The sequence below is a fragment of the Anabrus simplex genome, chromosome 14 (genome assembly GCF_040414725.1).
Source record: "Anabrus simplex isolate iqAnaSimp1 chromosome 14, ASM4041472v1, whole genome shotgun sequence".
Lineage (NCBI taxonomy): Eukaryota > Metazoa > Arthropoda > Insecta > Orthoptera > Tettigoniidae > Anabrus > Anabrus simplex.
In genome coordinates this window covers 45,160,548-45,182,935 of record NC_090278.1, presented here as the reverse complement: position 1 = coordinate 45,182,935, position 22,388 = coordinate 45,160,548, and the positions used below count along the sequence as shown (strand labels likewise).

At 38.8% G+C, this 22,388-nt stretch overlaps 1 protein-coding gene across 4 annotated transcripts in view; it reads right to left on the bottom strand.

Annotated features, from left to right (window-relative positions):
• Nucleotides 1-1,274: 1,274 nt before the first annotated feature.
• Nucleotides 1,275-22,388, bottom strand: part of LOC136885483 (gastrula zinc finger protein XlCGF8.2DB) — a 45,949-nt gene continuing 24,835 nt past the window's right edge. For all 4 annotated transcript variants that reach the window (XM_067158063.2, XM_068230223.1, XM_067158061.2 and 1 more), the window contains exons 3-5: nt 14,362-14,487; nt 12,808-12,851; nt 1,275-2,047 (exon numbers count right to left, since the gene is read on the bottom strand). In XM_067158063.2, coding sequence (XP_067014164.2) covers nt 1,402-2,047; nt 12,808-12,851; nt 14,362-14,487 — 816 coding nt within the window. In that variant the 3' untranslated portion in view covers nt 1,275-1,401. The remainder of the gene's footprint in view (nt 2,048-12,807; nt 12,852-14,361; nt 14,488-22,388) is intronic.

Here is a 22,388-nt window from a genome sequence, read left to right as displayed (position 1 = left end):
GGCTGATTATTAAGTAAGTACAGTTTTCTGAAATATTGTTATATTTTCCCTAGATTGATCATGTAAAATATGCATTGCAATTACAAAACAATTATAATGAATATGATTTAAAATAATAACTGTTCAATAATAATAATAACAACAGTAATATGAACGAAAATGGGACCTCTTATGAAATTTTATTTATTTTTATGTGACAATATTGGCTCAAATGATGATGTTAGCGAACATGATATAGAAGGTATGTAATTGTAATTTTATTCACAAACGGAAATATTGACATCGAAATAGGAATTCGAAACAACATCTTGCACTTCATTACGATTGGAATACATTTTACAGTTTACTGTTTGTTCCCGCGCGTTTCATACGTAAGAATATCTACATATTAGTAAAGTTTTCTGCTTTTTAGATGTGAGGGATTACAATTACATAAAATATAACTCCTATCAAGCACTTGCTTGCTGCGACACGCCACGTTTTAGAGCACATTGAGTGATAACACCTACTAATGCACACTCATCAGTTATATCGTAAATTCCCTGACTTAGACAATACTGCCATCTGTTGAAATACTCTCGTAACATGTGAAGAAGCATGATGCAGTTGGCAGAATGTGTGCACAGCTCGTTCTCGATTTTTAGCGAACTGTTAAACCTTACTACGGGCTATGTTTACATAGCAGCATGAAGGTAATTTTGGCCACTGCGAGCTTAGACCAACAAGATTTACTGCACCAACAGACTACAGTAAACAAGTAATGCAGTAGGACTCTGTGGAGGAATATAGCGCACATGAGCACTTTCTGACCCAGTGAGGAAAGCAATGGCGAACTACCTCACTCCTCGTCTTGCCTAGTACGTCTCATTTTGGTGCTGCCATTGGTTTTTGCAGTTTCCTTATAACCGCATAACCTTTGGTGGTACTATTTGAGGATCCAACCAGCCTCTGGGCTGATGACCTAACAGACAGACAGGCAGGAATGTTATTAGGGTGAAGTCATCTATCTGCAGCACAGATGGCTAAAAGGTTCCATGCCTTCTGTATTGACACCAAATTGGAACAAACTGTCACAACCATTCACAGACTGATGCTCTCCAGCGCTCAAATCATGCATTTCCGGGCAGGGGATCCTTCTTGAAATCTGATCAGTCTGACTTCCTGCACAACATGCCAAACCTTGTTGGTGTTCTATAAAGAAACTTTGCAGAAAGACCAAAGTTTCTGAGATTTATGGATGAGGGTAAAGCAGTTTGAATAAAAAATGCAGAAAATTATATAGATCATATTAGAATATAATATAAAAATAGCAGAATATCAACGGATGCTGATGTGCACAAATTCACAGAAATCTCCGAATGAGAAATAAACCTGCATTACTACAGCTATGGCGACATGGGGTTATGTATGACGCAATAAATGGGTCTTCAGATGGCGCGGTTGAGAGAAGGTCTTACCACACACACTACATAAATGCAACTTTTCTTCGGAATGAAGTAATAAATGAACATTCAAATTATCTCTCCGTGCAAATCTCTTGCCGCAAGTCTCGCAAGAATGAGGCTTCTCACCAGAATGTACTAAATAGTGGCTTGTTAAATGACTCCGCCTGGAGAACGCTTTACCGCAGGTCAGGCAGCGGTGTGACTTTTCTCCTGTATGAACCAATAAATGTCCTTCAAGATGATGGCGGCGAATGAACGCTTTCCCACAAATTGTACATGTATATTGCCTTTCTCCATGGGATAATAAGTGATCACATAAAGTACTTCTTTGTCGGAAGGACTTTCCACATTCTGAACAAGAAAATAAACGTTCTCCAGTGTGTGATGACTGATGCTTTTTAAAACTAGCAAAATAAGCAAATGTTTTTCCACATTCAGTACACCGATGATTTTCCTCCCTTGAGTGAACTAGCCTATGACGGTTCAGATGTTCGGGGCGAGTAAACTTCCTACCGCATGAATCACAGGACTTGCAAACATCCTTCTTACTTCTACCCGAATCCTCTCTCGCGCACCTGGTGCTTTCAGATGAGGTTTCCACTCTGAAAATATATCTTAATTTCAATACTTCAGTTAAGTGTCATGTGCACACATAATGCATGTTTCAATAAAATTGAAGAGCAAATATAGGATTCCCTGCCAAACATAGTGAGATTTCAAACATAGGGTCTTGGAAGTCAGCGTAAGGAGATTGGGATCTAACGCATCCATCAATCTTTTGGCATTATTTACACTGGTGTCATTTGTACATTGAGGATTGGTGGCCACTATTTTGAGCAATCATTGTGGAGTACAAAATGATACATTAACTCAGGTTTGGCAAGAATGTAAATAACATAATAACTAAATCTAAACCAGATGTAAAAATTAGCAGCAAATGGTCCAGGAAATAGTGTTTGATCTCTTTAAGCCGGTTTCTCTGAGATTAGGATTCCCATCACAAAATGTTCAGTAGAGCACCCCTTATGCTTTTAGAGTAATATGCTGCATACAATTTGCAAGATTCTCTGGCGTTAATCATCATTTGGCTACAACATACACTAATTTTAGACAAAAAATTAACTACCTTATCTATAAACTAAGCAATCTACAATTATATACAATCTGTGCTGTACGCAATGGGCAGCCATTTATGTACAGCCACTTAAAAAGTGAACAAGTGCAACTATGAAAGGGGACCTCTGGTGAAACCACCAGTATTGCCTGCTGGCGAACAATATGTGAATCAGCTGTCATCCCATGTGTACACATATAATCACCTCCAACACCCTGCCAAAGACTTCTACATGCAGAAAGGCAATACAGTTGCCCATGGTGGCCGATTTGTTTGATGAATATTTCACGGACCTTAGGATGCTTGTTTGGCCCCCCAAGGTCAACCGACTTTGATTCTGTTGAGCACATCTGGGATACTGCGGAGAGGGATGTGCATACCTTTCATCCTGCTCTAACCATTTCCACATACCCCGTTGTACTGCGGGAGGATGTGGTTTATTTATTTCGTATGGCGTATAGAGGGTACAGAGAAACTATATATATATGTACACTTAAAACTATATACACTTAAAGTAGATAAAAACAACAATCGGACAAAGGATCAATCGATGGTAATAAACTTATAATTTAATGTCCAGAGAATTTAGCCAATTCACTGCTTTTTCACATGCCGCATGAAGTTTGTGGTATCCTCCCTGGAAGCTCTGAAGTGGGCACATCATTACAACATGGTGGACTGTATGAGCCACGTCACCGCAGTCGCAATGAGGGCTGGAAATTTTTCCCCACTTGTGGAGCCAGAAGTCGCATCTTCCAAGACCGATCCGCACCCTGTTCAACGAAGCCCAGATACTTCTTGGCAAGTTGAACCGAGCAAGTTTCCTACAAGGGTCAGATATCAATCCTAGTTGGTCAGGGTTTCAAGCAGCCCACTCTTCCCTCCAGGCATTATTCATGTTGTACTGTGACTCAACCAGCCTTTTTCCTAGTTGCCATGATGGATGCCGAGATTTTTATCTTCCATGCTTCTGAGGGTGGCAGTCCTGATGAATTGGCAAGAGTGTATTTGCAGTATTCCTTCTACAGAGCAGTTAGCCTTCGACAGTGAGGAGGATGGATGTTAGTTAATACTGGCAACTATTTAAGTGGTGTGGATTTGAGTGTGCCAGACACTGTCCTCATGGTATCGTTCAGCTGGACATCAACTTTTCCTGTGTGTGTGTGTGCTGTTGATCCATACAGGGCTGCAATATTCTGCAACTGGGTATACTAGGGCAAGAGCTGTTGTTCGGAGGACATTAGCATTTGCTCCCCAACTAGTGCCACTGAGTTTGTGAAGGATGTTGTTATGTGTTTTAACCTTTGCTGCTGTTCTGCAGAGGTGTTCTTTATACGTCAAAGAGCGATCTACAGTATTTTAACTGTTGGCCTCTGAATTGAACTTGTGGAATGTGATGGGCACTCCTGTTGTCTAGATGGAAGGTACCTTTTTTTTTTTGCTAGGGGCTTTACGTCGCACCGACACAGATAGGTCTTATGGTGACGATGGGATAGGAAAGGCCTAGGAGTTGGAAGGAAGCGGCCGTGGCCTTAATTAAGGTACAGCCCCAGCATTTGCCTGGCGTGAAAATAGGAAACCACGGAAAACCATCTTCAGGGCTGCCGATAGTGGGATTCGAACCTACTATCTCCCGGATGCAAGCTCACAGCCGCGCGCCTCTACGAGCACGGAACTCGCCCGGTAGATGGAAGGTACCAATCTCTGTTTTGTTTACATTGGGTTTCAATCGCCAGGTGTTGAAGTATCTATCCATTTTAGGAGATCTTGTGTGAGAATGGCTTCAGCGGTCTCAAAGTTTGTGGACTGTGCTATTAGGGCTATGTCGTCAGCATATATAAATTTTCGGCATGCAGTAGGTGGAAGATCTGCTGTGGAGAGATTGAAGAGAAGTGGAGCAAGAACCCTGCGTCAACCCATCATTTAATCTGTAGGATTTGCTTCTGTTTCCATTGAGATGTATTTGAATTAGGCGATTCCATAGCATGTTGTTGAGCAAGGGTCTTGCAAGGAATAATTTTCAGGAACTTCAGGACCATCCCTTTTCACCAGACTGTATCATGGGCTGATGATAAATCAACAAATACAGCAACAGCCCTGCTCAATATGGCTGGTTAGTGCCAGAAACTGATCACAACAGCTCCTGTTGATCTGAATCATGCCTGTTCAACTGGAATGTGCTGAAGTACTGTAGCCGAGATTTGGTTATAGATCAATCTCTCTAGTAGTTTGTAGCAGATAATCAGTAGAGCAATTCTTCTTCTTCTTTCCGTGCCTATCCGTTTTGGATGTTGGAGATCATGATGGCTATTTTTGTCTTGTTTGTGGCAGAGCGGAACAGTTCAACTGATGACGTATTGCACCAGCCTCTAAGATTGTCAAGCCAAGATATTTTTCTTCTTCCAGGACCTCTTTTGCTGTTGATTTTCCCCTGGAGTATTTTTTGGAGTAGGTTGTATCTATCTGTGTTGTGCATTATATGTCCCAGATACTGCAGCTTTCGGCATTTCACTATCTTGATCAACTGAGGTGTTGTGTTCATCCTTCTCATTACTTCCACGTTTGTAATTCTCTGGGTCCAAGATATTCTCAGGATCCGCCTATAAAGCCATGTTTCAAAGGCCTCCAGCTTCTTCTCTGTGTTTTTATTTAAGGTCCATGTCTCTACACCACATAAAAGAACAGAAAATACATAACAGTGCAGAAGTCTGATTTTAGTCCCTAAAGTTAGATTGTGGCTTTTAAACACATTACTCATTTTCTGGAACACACTTCTTGCTTTTCCAATGCGTACCTTGACTTCTTGTGAGCAATCCCAGTCTTCATTTATTATGGTTCCAAGGTATGTATATTGTTTTACCCTTTCTATACTCTTTTGATTTATAACCAAGTTTATTCCGGAAATATTTTCCTTACTTATAACCATGAGTTTTGTCTTTGCGGTGTTTATTTCAAGCCCGTATTGGCTGCTGACTCTTACAATTCTATCCATTACTGATTGTAGCACTTGGATAGTATCAGCAAATACAATTGTATCATCAGCATACCGGATGTTGTTTAATCTCACTCCATTTATCAAAATTCCTTCTTCTATATCTTCCAAGGCTTCTCTAAATATGTATTCTGAATACAAATTAAATAGTATAGGTGACAAGATACATCCTTGCCTCACTCTTCTCAGGATTTTGACTGCTTCGGTGTGTTCTCCTTCAACACGCAACACCGCTGTTTGATTCCAGTACAGCGTCTTGATGATTCGCTGATCTCTTTCCTCCATTCCAATATTTCTCAAAATATCCATCAATTTTTCATGTTTTACACAGTCAAAGGCTTTCTGGTAGTCTATTAAACAAGCAAATACATTCTTATTTACATCTCTACATCTCTGAAAGAGGACCTGCACACTGAACAAGGCTTCTCTCGTACCTACTGCTTTAATAAACCCAAATTGATTAGGGGCTATCTGATCTTCACACAGTCTGTATATTCTTCTGTGTATCACTCTCAAGAACACTTTCAAGAGATGACTCATCAAGCTTATTGTGCGGTAATCTCCACATTGGTTTGCATTTTGCTTTTTTGGCAAGGTGATGAACTCTGATTTGAGCCATTCCGATGGAATATTCCCGGATACATAAACTCGATTGAAAATTTTGGTCAACCATTTTACATGATGTTCATCCATCAGTTTTAAGAACTCTGCTTCTACTTTATCTGGTCCCACTGCCTTTCCGTCCTTCATCTGATTGATGGCTGTTTGAACTTCTTCTTCTAATATATCTGTGCCACTTATTTCATTTGTATTTTGTGTAAAAGCACATCTAGTGTCATAAAATAAATCTTCTATATATTTTTTCCAGATCTTTTTCTTGTCTTCTAAATCCACCATCAAGTTCCCGGCTTCATCTATTAACTTTCCACCAGTGCCATTCCTGTATTTCCCTGTTACTTCTCTTACTTTCCTGTGTACATTGAAGCTGTCATACCTACTTTGATATAACTCAATCTCCTCACATTGCTCCACTTTTTCGTTTTCTTTTGCCTCCCTGATCTTTCTTCTGATGTCTGCATTTATCTTTCTGTATTCTGCAGGTTTTCCTTTATTGACTCTTCTTTTCTCCATTAGGTTCAGTATTTCATCTGTCATCCATGACTTTCTCTTTTTCTCCTCTGGTTTCATGTACTTCTCTTTTATTTGCTGAACGGCGTTTTGTACTTTAGTTAATTCTAATTTGACATTATTGCTGGTGATGTTTTCCTCTGTGATAATCTTCAAGTTAAGTTCTACTTGCATGTTCTCTTTCATTATTGGGTCTTTGATTTTCCTCAAATTGTAGTTTTGCCTGTTCTTCCTCTTCACTTTCTTCATTTTGACTTTGAAAACTCCAACAAGTGGTGTGTGATCTGAGTTGACATCTGCACCAGGGTAGGTTTTCACTGCGGTGCAACTGTTCCTGAAACGTTTATTTACCAATATGAAATCAATCTGGTTTCTCACACATTTCCCGGGTTTGTCCATTGGAGACTTCCATGTATATAGTCTTCTAGGTGGGAGTTTAAACCAAGTGTTCATGATCACTAAATCATTTGACATCGCAAAACTTTCAAGATCATCCCCTCTGGAATTCCTCTCTCCTAGTCCAAACGGCCCTACAATGTCTGATGTCCTACCTTCCCCCACTTTCGCATTGAAATCCCCCATCACAATTGTCAGATCATGTTTGTTAAGGTTTTTCAAAATCCCATTTATGCTTTCGTAGAATTCTTCTACCTCTTCATCTTCCTTGTCCATTGTAGGTGCATACACTTGTATTATGTTTATGTCAATAGGCCTAGCACTCAGCTGTAACATCATTACTCTGGCTGATACGGGTGTGAAACTTTTGAGACACCTTGCTACTTCCGCTGAAAGTATTACACTGACTCCATGTTCATGCGTTCCATCAGCTCTACCCGAATACAGCAAGAGGTCGATAATTTTCCACATTACGGCCACTTTTCCCAGGCTTCACAACAGCAACTACTTTAGTTCTTCTAGGAAGAGGTGGGAGCCTCCTTTTCATTAGGATGTCACTAAAGAATTTAGCAAGCCATTCCATAGTTCTAGGACCACTGTGCGTCAGTAATTCGGGATGAATACCATCCAAGCCTGCTGCTTTCCCCGATTTTGTTTCCTTCAAAGCAGCTGAGATCTCTGCAACAGAAAAATCCTCGGAGAACTGCGAGTTTGTTTCAGCTTTGGACAGATCTATCTTGCTGATGCTGCTTGTTGTTTTAAGGGGCCTAACATCGAAGGTCATCGGCCCCAGATCTATCTTAAGCTCCTTTAAGATTTGCCTTGTTTCATCCTTTTATTGTGTCTTCTAATGCTCTGGTTAAGCCAACAATTCTGTTTGCTGTATGTTCCGGCTTTATTTTAGAGTTCTTGCTATGGTAATTAGGGGCACTACTACCCAGCTCCTAAGGAGGGACCATGCTTTTCTGCTGGAGTGTTGGAAGTTAATACTAGACGTCAATGTATGCCATTTTTCCTTCCTGGCAGAGTCTAAGCAATGCAGTAATTCATCAGCATCATCCATTTGATTGCTGCGTTGGTATTCTTCTTACAGCTCATTGCAACTCTCGCTCCACCCTGGCATGTATTCCTTTATAAATCCTCGGGGAATGTGCTTCTTTGCTATAGAACACATCAGCCCAGTAAAACGGTTATAGTTTTCAAGAGCTGGTGGAATCCATTGGATGTTGTGTTCCATCTCACTGGTGAAGAGATCCCATTTAGCCTTTGTAAAATTCCATCTGGACACTGGATTTGATCTTATAATTGGAACTTCTATACCAACTTTCAGAAGAACTGGTCTGTGCTGACTTTGGGGAAAACTGTCTAACACTTTTCTTCTGCAGGGGACAGATCTCCCATGCTGGTCCTTGGAAACGAAACAGAGGTCTGGGTTATAGTCATGTTTCCATCTAGCAGGGTGAAAGGTACCTCTCTCTTTGGTATCATACATCAAGAAAATATCTTCACCCTCTGCCCGTTCTAGTATAGTATTGCCATCAGAATTGGTATCTTTATATCCCCAGATGGTATGGCGACTCTTAAAATCCCCTAGGATGGCAGTAGGATGTTTCACATTCTGGATGGCTTCAGTAACCCAGGGCTGGGAAGGAAGTTTATAGATGTTGATAACTTCTATGCCAGCAGCTCTAGTTTTGATGGTGAATATATTATTAACCATGCTTGTACTTAAAGCTTCTACCTGCTCGATGTTGTTCTTAGCGTAAGTTGCTGTTCCATAGCTCTCATGGAAAGTTGCTGCCACAAGACTGTATCCTGGCAACTTACATCAGGACAGGAGTTGGCTTTGGTCTCTGCAGTACTACATCCACTTGGTTGTCATTCAACACTCTTGAAACTATATCACTCACTGCCTTGCTTATGCCTTCAATATTTAGTTGTAATATTGTCAGTGAATGTCCTAGGTCCTTTGTTGTTGTATGGTTCTGAGAAGAACCGTTTGTACTCATGATTATGTTCCTCTATTTGCTGGGATATCCGCAAGAAAATTTCTTTTGGTCCAGCAGCCAATGTTCTTGCTTACTTAGCACCACCCGGGGGACACGTGTAGGGCACTTTAGGGTTATACCTATGGACGTAAAGCAATGATGATCAATATGACTTCCCAGTGCGTCCACTGACAGCCAACTCATAATAGTGTGTTTTTGATATTACATTTGGTTTGGAATTACCTATTTTCATTCACTAGTACATAACAATCATGCTTAAAGTTATAAATATTCAGTTACATTCATTATGCATACAGGAAAATCAAACAAATCTCTGCAGAAAGGAAAGCTAGGTGTATGTATGAATATGGGAGCTCAGATGGAAAACCACTTCTAGAAGAAAAGTCAAGGCCAAAAAAAGGCAGGAAGATATTAAACAAGTGTATCCTGGAAAAGAAGTAAATGATAAGTTTCTGGAAAAAGAAAAATGTGTTGATTTTGACATCAGAATTTGACAGAACCCTGAGAAACCTAAATAGGGACAAGACACTCCAGTAGGAGAAACCAGCATGGGGAGGTTATTCCATTTAGGGCCTGTTTCATCAATTTAACGTTGCGTTAAACTGCTTTAACAGTTTTATTAACAGAATGGCTGTTTCATTAACCTTTGTTAATGCTAACACACCATTAATTCTCCATTAATTTAATGCAGCACTCTCTACACAAGTATTTCTTACATACAAATAAGTTAATGGAATATTAACTTATGTACGTATCTCTGATACACAGATTACATCACTGGTATCTGCCATTATGATGTGAATGACTCTGACACATGGAAGAGACTTTAGAATACCATACAGGACAGAAATACACATCGTTGTAAAGAAATTATGGTGACTTGACATGATATTCTGTATCTAAGGTGTCGTAATTACGAAGAGGCTCAAATTGATTGCCGATTAATGCAATCATCTTCGAAGGCATATAGCCTATGTAGATGCTTCAACAATTTTACCACCTCTAGTCTTGTACTGTTCCAACATGTCTTTCAAATCAAAAATTCTTGTGCTTATTTTCAGGTTGTTGTTTTGCTGCCCAGGTGGTCACATTCACCTGCCTATCGAATTATTTGCTAACTAATTTTCCGCCTTTTATTTTACCTTTATGCGTGTATATCCTATAACACTCCCACATTTCAAAAGTAATTTTTTTTAAGAAAATTTCCAGGGTATTAAAATTACTTCCGCAAAGGATATTTCCAGTCACTTCCCATTAAACTTTTCTTCTGTGCATAGTCTAATTTACTAATCTCGTCCCAAAAGCAAGTAAGTTCAATTTCAAATGGGACCTCTTACTCAACACAAAAAAGAGAATAGTGAATAGCATTATGCCTGCCACCAATCAGAAGAACAAAATAGTGTTAATGATACACGCTGCTCACTTGCCACCTTAGTTAACAAGCTTGTGTTCTTAAAATGTAATTTACATGCCACATTAAAATATTAACAAGGTGTTAATTAATGCTCCGTTAGCAGTGGTTGATGAAATTGGCCCTTACTGTGTAAGATGTATGACACAGGAGAAGTGGACAGAATGTTGTTATACCCATTCCCCAGAAATCAGCTGCTGCCAAGTATGAAAACTATTGCACCATTTCTTTAGTATCTCATACTTGAAAAGTGTTAACATGTATTATTTACAGACTAATGAAAAGGTAAGTTGAAGGTGAGATGAGAGATCAGTTTGGGTTCAAAAGACTTTATGTCTAATTTTAGAGGATCAAATTAAGAAAGACAAAACTATGTACACAGAATATGTAGATCTACAAAAGGCATTCGAATAGTTTGATTGGACCAAGCTATTTGAGATTCTGAAGGTTATTGGAATCACAAAACAAACAGAAGAATTATCTACAATTTGTACAAAAATCAGTCTCCAGTGATAAGAACTGAATGAAGGAAGAAGCAACAATTCACAAAGGAGTGAGGCAAAGCTACAGTTTGTAGTGTAATGTGCACATGTAAAACAGACCTATGGTGTTTCGCACATCACAATGCTATTTACAGGCAACTCACACCTATAAAGGCAATGCAAACCTATGGCGTTCCTCACATAAGTGGACTAACCACAGGGACCTGTACTATCCCGTGGAATTCCTCACATAGTGGGAACTGAGCATAGGTAAGGCTCATATAGGGGTACGAATCACAGGTACGGTAGGACCCACCTCCTGATTCACACATTGTCGCTACTAATCACAAACCTATTGCGTACCAAATATAGTGGTACTACGCGCCAGTAAATGCGACCCATGGTGTTCCCTGCGTGATGGTAATAATTACAGGTAGTCTCATGGTTCTAATTGGATCATCCCTTGGTCACCCCTTTTAGTCGCCTCTTTCAACAGGCAGAAGATACCATGGGTGTATTTTCTGTCTGCGTCCCCCACCCACAGGAGGTTGTGTGTTTGGTCCGCGAGAGGTATTTTATTTCCCACAAGTCGGCCGGCAGGCCAGTTAGGACCCTCCCTATCCGCCACATGGGACGCGCCACGTGGGAGTATCACCTCTCTCCCTGCTATGCCAGCATAGTATGTTCGTGGCTTTTCAATGTTTACACAGACAAGGTGATAAAGAAAATCAAAAAAGGAATTTAGAAAAAGAATCAAAATTCAATGAGAGAAAATCAAAATTCTGAGATTTGCTGACGAACTTGTTATTCTATCTGAGTATGGAGGAACGGCTGAATGGTATGGACATAATTTTGGAGGAAGGGTACAAGATAAAAATTATTAAACCCAAAAGAGTTAATAGAGTGCAGTTGAATGAAGTCTGGTGATGCAGGAAATATTAGATTGCGAAGTGAAGTCTTGAAGGAAGTAGTGGCTACTAGAATAATTGCTGATGACAGACTAGAACAAGCAAGGGAGGCTCACTTCAAACAATGGTATAAGAATTAGAAAGACATTTCTGAAGACTTTCGTCTGAAGCATGGCATTGTATGGAAGGGAAACATGGGCAATAACTAGCTCAGAAAGAAGAGAATAGAAGCATTTGAAATGTGGTGTTACAGAATAACGCTGAAGATGAGATGAAGACGTACAAATGAAAAAATTAATTTTTGAGGGAAATGTTGGCAATAAAAAGTGCAGGGGTAGACCAAGGTATGAATATGACTAGCAGATTAGAGGAGATGTAGGATGTAATAGTTATGTAGAAATAAAAATATTAGCACAGGATAGGGTGGTATGTAAAGCTGCATCTAACAAGAGTATGGACTGATGACCCTAAGAACCACAACAACATTCATTTCTCATAACTATTCACCACACAATTATTCAAGTTACATAGTTCAATGTTTAAGGAATAACATAATAATTTTCTTTTTCAACAGAATATCAATACTTCCCTGTTGCTTCATTTTAATACAAACTGTGTCAAACAGAGTAGTCCATTTAAAACAAGTCCAAATGGGCTGATGACCTAGATGTTTAAGCTCTTTAAAACAACAATGATCACAAGTCCATAGAAACCGTTTTTCATTAGCATCATCACTGAGAAATGAGATATTCTTTTCTTTGCTTTAATTTGACTGTCTAAATAACCTTGTATGCAACATATCTGGACAGTGCACATCACGCACTCGGCTCCAGGTCCCTCCCTCGAGCTTGATGGTAAATCAACTTATTACTATAATATTGCATAACACACTTTTATGGCTAATAAGGAAATGGTAACTTACTCTATCACAGTTGCTGCAGTCTCACTGGATTCTTTCTGCAGGTCCTATAAGAGAACATGTGAGGTACATTATATTGTACATAGGTTGCAGGGTGCATACAAATCGGTGTCAAATATTCTGGGGACATATTCTTCTACGGGCATACAGAATGAGATTTTGTACATTTTGGATCAAAACTGTTTTTTTTAAATTTATAATAACAATTGTTTTTTTCAAACTACAACTTATAAGTTTTTCAGTCTGCTTAACACTTATACAAAATGAACAACTTTAATGACATATATTTATGATCGCACTGTATGCAGAAGTATTTTCAATCAATTTTGAAAAATTCATACCCGGAAAGTTGTCTTCTGTTAGCCATCATGGCTGCCATTTTATGTGCTGAAGTTTGACACAAAGTTATCAGAATTTTAAAGTAAAGAATTCAACTATAGTTCTTGTGTACCCAAGGAAGCCTGAAAGTTCCCTTGAAGCTATTGGTAAGGGGGGGGGGGGGGGGTAAGTTTTACACTAAATTTTCTCCTTCCCCAGTTCTTTCTTTGCTTCTGTTCATTCTTTTCATTTCTTTTCCAGACATTGTTTCTGGTTTCAAAAGTACACGATGCATTGACAACCATCCGTCAGGATCGGTTTTACGGATGTCCCCCACATTCATGGTCATACACCTCAGTTTGGTGACTACCACAAATTACAAGCTTCAATCACGGACACACCAATGTTAAATCAAGACTGTTAGAGTTTACAATTACAATTGTCACTGTCAAGATCATTAGACAGACTTACTTGGAGTGTTTTTTAAAGTTTTATTATGTATAATTATTTTATCAAGAGTTTATGTAATTGAACAGATTCAGATGTTTAATGTTTTTATGTACCAATGATTGTGATGTCTGATGATGACCAAAAATGGTCAAAACTAGTACCAAAACAAAAAAATGAGGATATAGCTAAGATATAGTTGCATTCATATGTGTTTGTGTTCAGTAGGTGTTCCACTCAAAACCAAATCATATGAGACCTGTCCAAGATAGTTGATGGTATCCTTGCTATGTGGTATGTGTATATGTTGGAACAAACAGACTTGCCCAGTCTCTGAGTCAGTAAAATTAACTCCACTTGCCCAGGAATCAAACCTGGGATATGCTGTGCCATTCAGACAAGAAGCTGTATTCACATAACTCAAAATATAGGGTGAGCTTGAGGAATGAGCAGTCAGAATAAACAATATTTAAATCCAATCAGAAAAAGTAGGAACTGGTTGGCTACAGAGTTTGGATGATATAACTCTGAGCTTGCATTTGGCAGATGGAAGGTTCAAACCCCCACAGACGGCAACCCTGAACATAGTTTTCTGAGGTTTCTCATTTTCACATCATTGGATTAAAGCAACGTTCCTAGGTCTTTCCTTCCCCACTGCTGCCATAAGACCTGCCTGCATTAAGATAATGTTAAATAAATAGCAGAAAGAAGAAAACTATGCTAACTACTAATGTGTGAAAAAAAACAAAATTACAAACAAATATGTAGAAAGTTAGAAGTAAGACTACTCACCTGAGTTTCATTCTTTGCTTTCCCTGTTTCTGGATCTTCGTCTTCCACACTCATATCATCAAAAATAAGATCTGGTTCTACCTTTATCTCCACTGTGTTGTTTGGGGAGAATTCTTCAATTGGCTCCTGCAACAAATCCATCAAGTTAATGATCAGTTTATAACAGTTAGGTTCTACAGCTATCAAATTAAATAAATTACCTCAAAACTAAATCATACACGGTACTGCCATAAGTTCTGTCAGTAAAAGCTACATGCGCTGTAGTATGAAGAAGAGTGGCAACACAGAATGTCATCGTCCACAAGGTCACCATCATGACTCCGCCAGTAACCGGCTTGCAGTGTGCCAACAGCAGGCAGCAGTAAAAGATGGAGTGAGGAGTGTATGAGAATCATATTGCTATATTGGCATTGTTTTGTTGGAAGAAAGCAAACTAAGAAAATTTTTTCTGCAATGAAACCATGCAGTATCAACGAACAATTTAAAAAGGAGGACAATCCTATTTACGGGGTAATACTTTTCGGGACTGCAAGAGCGGTTTCAAACAAACTTTGTCACTTATGACTTATTATCAGGAGCCAAAGTGTGTGAAGGTATGACAACCTTAGCACACCTATGAGGGGGTGAGATATAGAAATAATATAAAATAGTGTCGAATCCACTCTTTTCAGGGTCGCTGAGATGAATAATAATGCTCTGAATTCTTTAGAAGTCCAAGCTCTGCCTCCTTTCGCATAGCGGTAAAAAGAAGTGAAAAACAACATTTCCAAAACGACCGAGATAATGGACGTGTATGTATATATTCCCGCATAACTCTCAATGAAAATTGGACCTACTGTCTGGAAAAATTGCCTTTGGGGTAAGAGACCCCTTGCCTCTAAAGCAGAGGTGAAGTGTAAACATTAACCAAATACGACCGATATCTCTGTCTAATCCATAGTTGTAAATTCTAAATTCCCATGGAGGGAATTAGATATTTTTCCACCAATAGAGCATATCAAAAATCAGATCAAAAATTACATGTATGGCTTTTCAGGCGTTTGCTCTATTAACCAGCATTTCGTCTTAGGTCTGACACCAGACTCGTCAGAGTGGGATGTGTCAGACCCTACCCACTGATGCTGGGGTGTATGCAGGTGAATTTGTCAGAAGCCTATTTATGAGGCACAGTCTGACAACTGCATATGCTCTATTGGTGGAAAAATATCTAATTCCCTCCATGGGAATTTAGAATTTCCATTTGGAATTGCTAGGCGGGCATTAATTCCATTGTGGAGTTTTATCTCCCGTATGCAGTTGTCAGACTGTGCCTCATAAATAGGCTTCTGACAAATTCACCTGCATACACCCCAGCATCAGTGGGTAGGGTCTGACACATCCCACTCTGACGAGTCTGGTGTCAGACCTAAGATGAAATGCTGGATAATAGAGCAAACGCCTGAAAAGCCATACATCTAATTTTCGATCTGAATTTTAATCCATAGTTTTCGGGATTGCTGAGATGAAGTGTGACACTCTGGATGCCGTTTAAGGTAAATTTCAGTCCTAATCGGCAGCTGGGTGAGAACTGGTAAAGAAAAGAAAATGTCCAAAGGGACACAGTTTAAAGACGTATGTATGTTCCAGCATACCTCTCAACCAAATTTGGTATATACATGACTTACTACTATAGAAAACATTACTGTGGGGGTCAGATACACCTAGCACCCGTAGGAGCAAGGGTGAATTATAAAAAACACAGAAAGACGGGCGAAATAATAGATAACAACAAATGTTCATGTAGAATCCATAGTTTTTGAGGTCGCTGAGGTGAATAATGAATCTCCGGATGTCGTTGTTCAGTCCCTATCGGCATGAACATTAGAGGAGGTGGAAAGGAATATATGCAAGATGACTGAAATTACAGATGTATGTGTTTTTCATCCAGCCATAGCCCTCGTATAAAATTGGTACATGTATGACTTACTATCTGAAAAAAATACTGTTGGGGTAAAACACCCCTGGAACTCCTAAGAGAGATGGTGAAATATAAAAATAAATGAATTTGACTGATATTAATGTCGAATACATTCTTTACGAGGTCACAGAGTTAAACTGTGACACTCTGGATGCTTAAGGCATACTTCAGCTGCAATCAGTATGGAGGTTGAGAAGGGGAGAAATTGAATGTAAATATAACGGATATTATGCATGTACTGTATGTGGGTATGTTCCAGAATTGCTCTCAACTAAACTTGGTACACATACTATGGAGATGAAAAATCCCAGCCTCCGCTGGGGATGGGGAATGATATGGGCTGACGTGCAAAAAATAATGGAAAATAAACGATATTAATGTTGAAATCAATTTTTTTATATGTCTCTGATACGAGCTGTGATGCTCTTGATACAGTTTAAGTCCACGTTCAGTCTCCATTGAGACAGGAGCACCGAAGGGCTTAAAAGTATACAGTATAAAATGACCGAGATTAGTGTTGAATCCACTGCTTTTGGGGCCACTAGGCTGATTGAGACTGTCACAGTACGTCATGTATAGTATGATGGGTAAATACATATGAGGTGTCTAGTATCAAAACCGGCCAAGTCACTCAAGGCATGTTTTTCAATATGGATGAAAAACCTGCAGATACAAAGCAATGATGGTCAGAAAAGATTTTTGTTCACAATTATATCCTTAATGGTTTAATATTTAAGTTCCACTGTTTTGAGAAATCTAACTCATAATTAACCCATCTTTTTTGTTAATTTAAATTTTGACTTGGCCGTTTTTGTTGCAATTTTGTACAATTTCAGTCTGTTTTTGTAAAACTGTATTCTTTTTAAATTCCAAACGCTTGTGAAAAAAGGCAATTAAATGAAAATAAATTGACATTTTAATTACTTTTCTTTATTGCAATTAAAAAAAGCATTTCAGCATAAATGAGATAATAATAAACGAAGAAGAACATCATAAAGCTGAGGAGAATACAAAATAGGATTTCTCTCACTAAAAGTTTATAGTTTACCTAGATCTTGAACAGAGTAAAATAAAATGATCGTCAATAATAGTCACTTATGTTAACAGAATCATTATTAAGGTAGGTACTCTTCAAACATACTAAGTAATATTGTTGTTGAAAGTCTTCAATTTGCTCTTATTTATAATACAATATCAGGCATTTCTCATGGACTGTTGATGCAGACTTCAGAGACGGTTTTGGAACTCTCATGACCAATGAAAGCTGTTTCACTTGCTAATATTACAGTTTTATAAAACTGCAGTGGTGGAAGATTTCTGACACTATATTATTATTGCTATGGTTTTTAATGTGAGTTAGAACACACACTCACACAAACATGCATAGTTAGATCATCTTATTTTCTTCTCAAATGTGCTCATTTGAATTCTTTTTTAATCTCGAAAAATGAAACATAGAACCTCATATTTTAGGTTTGGCAGTTCTGCGAGGCTAATTTCTGAAAAGACATCAACCTAAAGTCAACCTAACTGCTTCAAGAATCGAACGAGAAACTTCAATAATCTGTAGTAAAATTAAATGAAATATTATTCTTACTGCTCTCGTTTTCGTTGTTGTGATTTCCACTGTTACGTATCTCTTGTTCTCTTTCTGGGGGTTTCATTTATTGATGTTTCCATTATGTGGCACAAGGTATGAAAGTAAATTTTTCAGTTCACCACTCGGAACAAAATCCACGTTACAGCACACAATAATGACAAAATACGAGCACACCGGAAATAGGATTGCTTTGGCGCCAATGACGGTAAGAAGCCCGTGAATACGTAAATCAGTGTTGCAAACGAACAAAAGACAAAATATTATGACTTCAAAGAATATACATTACAAGGAACGATTTTGCCTACTGATATTATCACATTGTTGCTTAATGTAACAACACAAGGTTCCAGACAATAATGCTGCATCATAAAGATTGTCGCTCGTTCCTTGACTTGGCCGGTTTTGAATTCACTGGCTGCATGACTTGGCCGATTCTGTTGCATGACTGAGAATTCAGTGCTCTGTAACATGAAGACATGGACGATTTTAAAGCATATTCTTGTTTCACCTGATAGTGCTATACTTCTACTTCAAATTGATAACCTTAACTCATTTTCGTAAATTTTGTGACTTGGCCGGTTTTGATACTAGACGCCTCATATAATTATTACTTTTTCTGAATGAATCAAATACCTCCCAGTGAATTCTAGCTTCCACAAGGACAAGGTTTTACTCGAAAATTCAATAGCCTAACACTTGAAATGAGATACATCTAAATAACTCTAAAACTACATAATAGGTCGTAAAATCAGCATCTCAAAAATGATTCAATAAGCATTCACTTCTCACTTAACTAACTGGTAATACAAATATTAAAGGTAAACATTCAAAAGCAACCCGGGCAACGGGCAAGGCATGTATGTATGTATTACATCTCCTCCTAATCCACTGCAGCGATTTCAACCAAACTTGGTACATGTAGGACTTAGTATCAGGAGAGAAACTGCATGGGGGTAAGAAACCCCAACTACCCTTAGGGGACGCTGAGGGGTTGACATATAAAAATGTTTGAAAATAGTGTTGAATCCATACTTTTCGCATTGGCTGAGATCAATAGTGATACTCCGGAATTGTTTCAAGTCCGAATTCAGCCTCCTTTTGGGAGGGGGCATGGGGGGTGATGTAAAAAATTATTCAAATATAGTGCCAAATCCATCCTATTCAGGGTCGCTGAGATAAATAGTGACACTCTGGAAATTTTTAAAGTCCACGTTCAGCACACTTTGGGGTGGTGAGGGGGAAGTGATATAACAAAATTATCAAAAATAGTGTCAATCCATACATTTTGGGGTTGCTGAGATGAATAGTGACACTCTGGAATTTTTTAAAGTCCAAGTTCAGCCCCCTTTGGGGTGGGGGCGAGGGGGTAGTGATATAACAAAATTATCGAAAATAGTGTACAATCCATACTTTTCATGGTCGCTGAGATAAATAGTGACACTCTGGTTGTAGTTTTTAAGTCCAAGTTGATCCCCATTTGGCATGTGGGTGAGAACTGGTAAAGAAAAGAAAATGTCCAAAGGGACACAGTTTAAAGACGTATGTGTGTATGTTCTAGCATACCTCCCAACCAAACTTGGTATACACACGACTTACTATTATAGAAAACATTACTGTGGGGGACAGATACACCTAGCACCCCTAGGGGCAAGGGTGAATTATAGCAACAACACAGAAAGACAGGCGAAATAATAGGTAACAACAAATATTCATGTAGAGTCCATAGTTTTCGAGATCGCTGAAGTGAATAATGACTCTCCGGGTGACGTTCAGTCCCCATCGGCATGAATATTAGAGGAGTTGGAAAGGAAAATGTTCAAAATGACCGAAATTACGGATTTATTTGTTTTTCATCCAGCATAGCCCTCGTATAAAATTGGTACATGTATGACTTACTATCTGAAAAAAATACTGTTGGGTTAAAACCCCCCAGGACTCCTAAAAGAGATGGTGAAATATAAAAATTAATGAATTTGATTGATATTAATGTCGAATACATTCTTTATGAGGTCACACAGTTAAACTGTGACACTCTGGGTGGTTAAGTCATACTTCAGCCGCAATCAGTATGGAGGTTGAGCAGGGGTGAAAATGAATGTAAATATAACGGATCATATGGATGTACTGTATGTGGGTATGTTCCAGAATTGCTCTCGATGAAACTTGGTACACACATGACTTACCATCTAGAAAAAATACTATGCAGATGAAAAATCACTGTGTCTGCTGGGGTAGGGAATGAGAGGGGCTGACGTGCAAAAATAATGGAAAATAACCGATATTAATGTCAAAATCCATTGTTTATGTGTCTCTGATACGAACTGTGATGCTCTTGATACCGTTTAAGTAGACGTTCAGTCTCCACTGAGACAGGAGTTGAGAAGGGCTTAAAAGTATACAGTATAAAATGACCGAGATTAGTGTTGAATCCACTGCTTTTGGCGTCACTAGGCTGATTGTGACAGTCTCAATGACAGCTGAAATCGTGTACGTCAAATGTATAGTATGACAGGTAAATACATTTAATTAATACTATTTTTTTAAGGAATCAGATACTTCTCAGTCAATTCTAGCTTTCACAAGGACAACGTTTTACTCGAAAATTAAATAATCTAAAACTTGAAATCAGGTACATCTAAATAACTCTAAAACTACATAATAGGTAAAATCAACATCTCAAAAATAATTCAATAAGCATTCACTTCACACTTAACTAACTGGTAATACAAATACTAAAGATAAATATTCAAAAACTACCCAGGTAACGCCAGGTACTACAGCTAGTGATTAATAAAAACGTGAACAATATTAACAATCTTTCATTTACCTGAACTGTTTAGATGGAGGCCATGTTTTGTATAACAGTGTCTCTCGAAACTGCTGCATTTCAATAAGCTGGGTATTCAAAAAATGTTTACAAATTTTAACAATATTGACCTTGTCCACTTCAATGGTCATGCACGAGTCTCTACTCAAATCATGCCTGTGGGAGATATTCACTACGACGACGTTAGTGTGAGTCAGCTACCCTTGTGTATATTGAAGTTGTAACCTCACATTCTTGGCGTTGTTGTGAGCTATGCCATTCGTCCCACCGATGATAAGCACTGCATCGCCGCTCCTGAGTTCCTAGTTGCTTCTTCTACATTCTCCAGGTCAATTACTGACAGAAGCTCCTAGATATATTTCTCTGGTTGCTGCTATATTCTAGTCGTGTATCACTCCCGCAATTCCCTCTCCTTGGCTATCACCAAACACAGCTACCTTTGCTGATTTAGGCCTAGCTGGGTCTTGATTCTGAAATCTATGCCTAATTTTTAACCTCAGCACAGCAACGGCAGCAGTTCGCGATGATTTGGTTTCACAAGCGCTATCACTTTCTTCCTGAATTTAGGGCAGAAAACCTAATTCTGATGTTTATTCCAGAAATTCAGTTGTAGATTTCTTCTTAGCCGGCCATCCATGAACTACTTGACACCATGTGCTCGAGTTTGTTACTGGTACTGGTATATCACTCGAAGAATGGTCAGTCCCAAATTCTAGTGATCGCAGTCTTTCTTTTAATTCTTGATTTTCTACTTTAATTCCTCATCGTTTATTTTCGGTGCTTCATCGTCAAAGCCGTCGCCAACTACAACATTCCGAACACTGCTCACAAATCCAGTCAACATTTTCATTAGTATTTACGTCTCTAGGGAAATTTGCGTACTCATAATGCCACCATCAATCACATGAATCACACAGCATTCCATTTTTCACTAATCTTCGACATTTTCCACACTTTTTGTCACATTTTACGATTAATTTACTTGGACGAGGGACTAAAGTCTGGCAGGTTTTGTTGTCCCGTTACTTGGCTACAGGAACCATGCCCTCCCATTTCTTATGTTATGCATTCACTTTTGGTTTACTCAGTTCAGTCCGGTATAGTGCTCTTAACATGTGATTTATTCGACTTAATTATTTCACTTTCATTCAAACTACACCGTGCCATCTTTCTGTTTATGCTTTTTTTACAACTGGCTTTATGTCACACCGACATAGACAGGACTTATGGTGATGATGAGATATCCAATGGCTGGGAGTGGGGAGGAAGCATCCATGACTTGAATTAAGGTATAGCCCCACCATTTGCATGACATGAAAATGGGAAACCATGGAAAAACATCTTCAGGGCTGCCGACAGTGAGGTTCAAACCCACTATCTCCCGAATCCAAGCCTAGAACGGTGTGTCCCTAACTGCATGGCCAGCCATCCCTCTGCACCATGCAATATCATATTTCAAGGTGACAGTGAGTTAAGTAAACACAATTCGTTAAGAGGTTTGAAGGTGTAGAAGGAATTGTAGGAATTCTCACCAGATGATGTCAACATTCATATCAGTGAAAAGATGGCAACTTCTACAATCAATCTACATACAGAAACATCCTGTATTGAAACATATATCCCCTGGAATGTTGCAGAAATTT